Consider the following 7,267-nt stretch of genomic DNA (forward strand, 5'->3'; position numbering starts at 1 on the left):
CCGAGGGTTCGGATCCCACATACGGACCGGTTCCCGCTCACTGGCTGAGCGAGGCGCGGGAGCAACACCGAGGGTTGCGATCCCATTGCCGGTCCCGGTCCGGTACGGGGGCAACACTGAGGGTTGCGATCCGTTGCCGGACACGGAAAAAGACAAAAAATAAAAAATAAAAAAAAAGAAAAGAAAAGAAAAAAGAACCTTTGCAAATAGGCAAACCAACAAAGCTGGCAGTGCTGACAAGGAGAAAAACATGCATCGCGGGAATCACACTGGGCACCCAAGGTGAGTGGCAGCAGAGAAATAGAATGGGACACTTACACAGCAGCTACCTGTCAAAGGGTCCTGATGCCTACTGTGTTCTGAAACCATCGAGACAGAACAGCAGGATGGGAAGGATGTAGTCACAAACAATCCACCAGATGACAACACTACACAGGGCAGAGGTCAGCACAGCTAGGGGGCATCTGGAAAGGGTGGAGGGGAAAGAACAGGTGTTCAAATTGGAAAGCCAAAATTAATAATGCAATAAATAAATAAATAAAACCATACGTGAATTTAAGACACCCAATGGGCCCAGAACAGCAACTGGGAGGCAAAGGGGCAGGAAACAAGGATGGAGTTTTGCTGTCTTACGCTGGGGAAAAATGATGTCTTCAGTTTAAACAGGTTTGATATTTAGGAACAAAAGGTTACACTCAATCTCTAGTTGGATAACTGCCCCATATTAATTTAACTATATGATACTGAAATGGGTCATAGCTAAACGACTGAGTTTCTTCAAAAAGCACAAGATACGCACACACAGAAAACTAACCCAAACCACAGAGGAAAAAAAAACCCAACCCTAGACTAATTAACAAGATCACAGGAGGCACAATGGTAAATTATACATGAACACAGCACAGCAGAATTCATCTCATTTCAACGGAGTCATAACTAAATCCCTGTGTGCTCCAGGGATTCAGGTGGATGCACATGCTGACGACGTGGATCACAGTGGCACACTCAGCGCAGCAACACAGAGCGAGCACGCGTCTCTGTGCACTCACACCGCGCTTCCTCGGCTGTTTCCCCTACTCTCTCTCCTTTGTGCGGTCCACGTGGCTTTCCGCTTGGTGTTTCTTAATCCACTGCTCTGGGTTCTGGCAGCGAGGAAGGCAACCCTACATTTGGAAGAGCGCACCTTTTCAACCACTGCACTTCCAGGTGGTCACCTGGACACATCTGTGACTAATCACGGAAGGCTCTTTTGAGCATCTGCTGTGTGAGTAGTACTGGGCTGGTCCAGTTGGACATACTGATGTGGGCTACTATGTCACCTTTATTGTTGACCTCATCATTGTTATAATTAAGAGCTATGTGCCAGGTGCCCAACATGGTGAAAAGGGATTAGATTAAAAGGTGAACCTAAGATAAAACCTAACCTCATCCCACAAATTATACTTATACCATCTAATTTAATCTTCCCATAAAAAACCTAATATATATTCCCATAAAAAACCTACTAATACATATTTAATCTTCCCATAAAAAAGTCTACTGATACATATTCAGGTTACAGGGGTTTAATATTTAAGTGGAATGGAATAAATGGCTTAGGAACACTACAGAGCTCTCTATCCGCCCCAGCCTTCATCTGCAGTTACTAATGCAACTGTCACCGACCGCAAAGGCAGGACGATCTGAGTGTGCAGACGTCTGCATTATTGTTCCTCTGGTGAAGTTCACAGCATAAGAATTCTTTTCCATTGATAAACACGTACCCATCTCTACTGCACTGTTAAGAGGGACTTAAAGGACTTTCCAGGCTAATTATAGCCCCATTTTTACCTTATTTCCATGTAGGATGCAGCTCCACTCTTCATGTATCATTTCGTTTACCCCTAAAAAGCCCTGTTAAGACTGTGGGAATTTGCTAACTGTAATTATGACATATAGTCCAAAGAATGCAGCAACCTCCTTATTGTGTTAATAGTTCTTCTCTTTTGAATATCTACTGTGTTGACCAATTGAACAGTAATTCAAGTAGAGTGTCCCAGAAGAAAACCCCTTGGGCTCCCTGTTTGGAGTCTGGCTGGCTCTGAGTATTGCCACAGGCCCCGACCTGGCCTGACGCCATTGTGCCCTCCTTTCAGAGGTTCTGCGCCCAGCATTCAGCTTCCGTAGCCGCGGGCTGGAAAGCAACCGTGGATTGAGTGTTTTGTTTGGAAGTTACTTGGCCAGGGTCTTTCGAACAGCAGTGGCCCAATGACGTACTAGACATTACTTATGTAAGAAGGGCTTTTTATTTTTGTTTTTTAACAATACCCTTTCAGAAATTTCTAACTACTTAGTAACTGTATGACTTAAACTGGTGATAAAAGCTGTTATGAAAAGCCGTCTCCCAAAATAAACAAAAAGTTAACCCTAGCAAATGTAGGAGAGATGATGAGTACGCAGAAAGAAAAGGCGGGCGGCTCATGCTGTAAACCTACCAAGCTGATTTAGTGTGACTTAAACTGGTGATAAAAGCTGTTATGAAAAGCCGTCTCCCAAAATAAACAAAAAGTTAACCCTAGCAAATGTAGGAGAGATGTTGAGTACGCAGAAAGAAAAGGCGGGCGGCTCATGCTGTAAACCTACCAAGCTGATTTAGTGTGAACAGGACACTTGCCTCTGGATCCTGAGGGCTCAGTGCATCAACGCGATTTACTGTCTTCCAGGTAGTCGGGATCAGACAGGCTCTCTAAGAAAATGGCTATTTTACAATTTCTAAAAACTTTAACTCTCCCCAGTGCTGCAACGCCATTTACTGTCTTCCAGGTAGTCGGAATCAGACAGGCTCTCTAAGAAAATGGCTATTTTACAATTTCTAAAAACTTTAACTCTCCCCAAATACTGACCACTTATAAAAGAGAAACCAGTAATTGGAATATTTTATGCACTGTAACTTTCTCCTAAGAATCACCAGTGCTTGTCTATTTCTCACTAACTTGCCTTCTTGCAAGTAGTTTCTTATGGCTAAGTACCAAAGTAACTGGCCCACAGTAACAGACAAGTCACAATCAGGGACAAGCTGCTTTGACCGCTTTCTCTCAGGGGATTTTTATTTCTAAAGCAATAACAAAGGTTTGGGAGGGAAAGCAAGGAAATCTTCAACTGACCTCCTCTCCTAGGGCCAAAAGAGCTCCAAATAATTGCAAATAATTGCAAAGACGGTCTGAAAAGCAGAGGAGGGAAAAGCACACTGCTGTGAAGTACAAGGAAGGGACTTGGTGAGACTCGTCTAAAATGCCCTGCATAATTAAAGCTTAGAAAAACTTAAGCATTTTGCTTTCTTCTTTATTGCTTTCTTCTTTATAAGTGTGGCCTAAAAGTTTGTTGTGTATGGGGGCAGGCAGTTTGGGGCTATTATATTGTTTTTAGGGTTACAATTACAAAATGGGGTTCTCAGCTGCCTTTAAAAAAAAAAATTTTAAAAAGCCTTTTCCCACTGATTTTACTTGATTTTAACTTAATGCCAGGAATACTTCAGTGCACAAGGTCAGTGTGCCCTTTTTCCCTTTAGAGGGTAAGGGAGGTGTGTTACTAGAAACCTGGAGAGAGGCTAGCACAGAAGTCTCCTCAATATCTGCTGGCTCCTTTCACACAGCCGACTCCTCACATAACCCAGGGAACAGAATGCCACCTAGGGTCACCTCTGGTATCAATGATACTTACAATTTTAATCTTCACTACTCTTTTTTTATATTACCACAAACCTATCAGCTATGAAAGAGAATTTTATAGTCTCAACTTTTCTGGAAAAGAGCAACAAGTGATTTGAACTCTTTAGAAAACCTATTTACGAGGGTAGCAGGCTCAGAGGGTGACTAAAGAAATTTTCCCTTAAGCCCTATTTAACAAGAATTTTTGACTAGGCAAAATTTGTTTCCTCTGACTCTCAGCATGACTTGTGTACAGAAAGCAACACAATATTGAGAAATAAACTAATGATGCAGAGTCTTAAAAACAAAACAAAAAACTTGGGCACAGCTAAAAGCAACCCACCAAAGCATCAATTTTCTAGGGCTTGAGATTCAAAGTGCGATCCCCGGACCAGCAGTAGCTGCAACAATGGAAAGCTTGCTAGAAATGCAGAATCTCAGACCCCAGCCCAGACCCACTGATCGACCCATATTTTACAAGCTTCCCGTTGACTCAATGGGCACTGAAGTCTGAGGAGCATGCCCAGGGCACAGTCTGCTTCCTGTATTTCTAGAATCAGTTGCAGGATGATTATCTGCAGGCACTATAACATTTCTACATAAGAAGAAGTATTAAAGCCTTAGATGAAGACTTTTAATGAAATTAAAAACAAAATGGCATTTGGAGTTAAATAAATCATACAAAAGGTTTCATTCTTACAGCAGTCCAGTTGACTGAAGCACCCGCAAGCTGAAAGAGAATGCTTAATAAATGCCTTTCATCAATATTAACACCCTACAGTTACATGGCACTTTATATTGGAAAACTTGATTTTTGCTTTGAGGTCTTTTAAGAATCTCCCAGAGGAGCAACCCATGATGACACACACCTTATATGTAATTCTACTTTAGAACTTCAGATTATGAGGATATACCAGTGAAGAACCACTTTTAATTGAAAAGAAAGCCTGTTCTCTGCTAATATTAATGATTTATTATATCAACAGTTCCATACATATTACAAGATGCTTACTGGACAAAATGAACTATGTCTACCCTGCCAACTGGCCCCCAACAGAAGGCTGGCAATTTGGTGCCCTACAATGACACGGGAGGTTACTAGAGGGAAAGAATCCAGCGACAGGTGGGAGCATCTACTAAAGAATAGCATAGAAAAAAGTGCAAGGCCATGTACTTTGTTTCTACATATTTTTCTAACTATTCTGGATGTTCCAGGAGGTTGAATCCAAATTAACACGCATATACAAGAAAGTATATGTGGACATATAGACAGTCACTAACTATAATATTTCCTATTCTCATGCTAAACCTCCTATAACTTGAAAATAATTTCCTAAGCCAAAAATACAAAAATATAGTTTAGACCACTTCATTGTTGCCCCAAAACACTACAATGACATTAAACCATCATGTCACAACTGGCTAAATTCTACCACATCAAAGCAAATGATCTGTAACATGGCAGTGAATTTAAAGAAATTCATAGTTTTAATAACTATGGACAAGTCTGTTTGTTATTCTGGGCTTTACATCTGTTGCCACTCTCTCTCTTTTATCCATGGAGAAAAAGTATTCCTAACATTGCTTCCCTACCTATAAAGGCTTATGAGGTTACAACAAAAGACACAGATAAACAAAGGATAACCGAGAGCTTCCTAGGTTTTAAATTACATTATCATTTCAAAATGGTATGATGGGCATGCAACTATGGAGAAAAATATACAGGGAAAAATGCTCGTGAAGGACCCAACACAAGTTAAACATCATCTACCACAAGAAAGGAAACTAGACTCACGTGAGAGGAATAGTGTTTGCTTTTGATTGTCTTCTGCTTTTCAGGGCCCGAAGTCTATCACCTTGTGTCACTCCACCGATTTCGTCGTCATCACTGTACTGTATAAGTAAAAGAACACTGAGCTAATAATGATTGAAGCTGCACTCAGCAATGCAGCAAAGCATAGCGGCTACTTATCCACACCCATGCACACATGCACGCTTCAGGATTTCTGTTCAACTCCAACCTACTCTTCTCCTTTCAAAATCAATCCACAGGTTACGTTTCAAGAAAACCAAGGTTGCGTTTCACAGACACAAAACGCAAAAGCACTCTTGATAAAACATATTGACAGTGAAAAGGCATAAAGGGCTTTCAATTTGAAAACATTGTTTTATAAATTTCACAATCTTCTTACTACCACTTAATTTAGTACTGCTACCCCCCTAAACCCTTGGTTCTTTAGAAGTTCTCCATTTGACAATTATTAGTTTCCTAGATCAGCTGCCAGGAGATGGGGAAAGGTGGCAGTGGCAGGGGTGGGGGAGAAGCTGGACCCAGCTAAGCAGCTTACTTCACAGACCTCCCCCCCACCTGTGCCTAGTGAGTATAACAAAAAACAAAAAAACCCTAGTTTTATAAACATACAACCTTGTTTTAACTATTTTGAGTAAAAAATTCCTGGGAGGGTTTAAAATATAAAAAACTATAACAATAATCCCTCAAAATGTGCTTTATTATTTTTATCTACAATTTTCTCCATGCCCTAAAGGTTCCCAACAGCATTTAAAGCAATACCACCACCACCATGGGGATGGTTCAAATTACCGGTTCAGATTCTTGCTTGTCTTGATTCTTGACCCCATTTATTGAAATGTCATCGACACCCAAGAGGAGTCTGGAGAAGGATGATCTGTGTTGTCCATTCTCCTGCCCCCTTAACTTTTGACGAAAATAGTCACCTTCCAGCCAGAGGCTTGATTGTTTCCTAGAGCATTTAAAGAACATCAAAATGCAACTTTCCAAAAAGATATATGAACAACGTTTTCCTCCCAGACTACCTGTTGTTACTGGAGGCTAAGGAAAATTCCTCGTCCCATGAGTTTCCATACCCACGTGTTCCCTGAGGAATTACAAAAGCCTTCCGTCTACTTACATCATCAAAAATTGTTGCTGAGGCCCAATCACGGAGCCAGGTCTACAGATCCTGACCCACGCGATGGTCTCGGCGGCCGTCATCCTGTAGTGCTTCATTATGTAGCAAGCTATCAGAGTGCCCGTTCGACCCAGGCCAGCTAGAAAAAGAAAAGAATCAATGAAACCTGGTGTCAGGTACTCCAGAATTTTGTTGGGCAGGTAGAATTTTTAAGCTTCTCATACTTCTGCTTCCTTCAAAAGTGGTTCTCGAGGTTAGTTACATTCTGCTCTCACCTGGAGAGTTTTAAAAATACTGATGCCTGATGTCACCCCCAGAATTTAGATGACTCCATGTGTAGCCAAGATTGAGAATGACATTCTGAGCAACGGCCCTCAGTAAGCGCAGTGTTGCCCACCCTGGGTAGGAATGGCACTACAATCTTTCTGAGAGCAAGGGAGAAAAGAAAAAAAATACTGATGCCTGATGTCACCCCCAGAATTCAGATGACTCCATGTGTAGCCAAGATTGAGAATGACATTCTGAGCAACGGCCCTCAGTAAGCGCAGTGTTGCCCACCCTGGGTAGGAATGGCACTACAATCTTTCTGAGAGCAAGGGCCTGAAATCTTGCACGTCCTCACACATCCACCTGTGCTTTCTACTTTATTTG

At 41.7% G+C, this 7,267-nt stretch overlaps 1 protein-coding gene across 1 annotated transcript in view; it reads right to left on the reverse strand.

The window, feature by feature from the left end:
* CDC14B (cell division cycle 14B) overlaps nt 1-7,267 on the reverse strand; it is a 61,179-nt gene that overhangs the window by 12,307 nt on the left and 41,605 nt on the right. The window contains exons 10-12 of the mRNA XM_008569805.1: nt 6,617-6,755; nt 6,289-6,448; nt 5,482-5,579 (exon numbers count right to left, since the gene is read on the reverse strand). Of these exons, the coding sequence (XP_008568027.1) occupies nt 5,482-5,579; nt 6,289-6,448; nt 6,617-6,755 (397 nt within the window). The remainder of the gene's footprint in view (nt 1-5,481; nt 5,580-6,288; nt 6,449-6,616; nt 6,756-7,267) is intronic.

Source organism: Galeopterus variegatus, unplaced genomic scaffold (assembly GCF_000696425.1).
Source record: "Galeopterus variegatus unplaced genomic scaffold, G_variegatus-3.0.2 Scaffold531, whole genome shotgun sequence".
NCBI classification, from domain to species: Eukaryota; Metazoa; Chordata; class Mammalia; order Dermoptera; family Cynocephalidae; genus Galeopterus; species Galeopterus variegatus.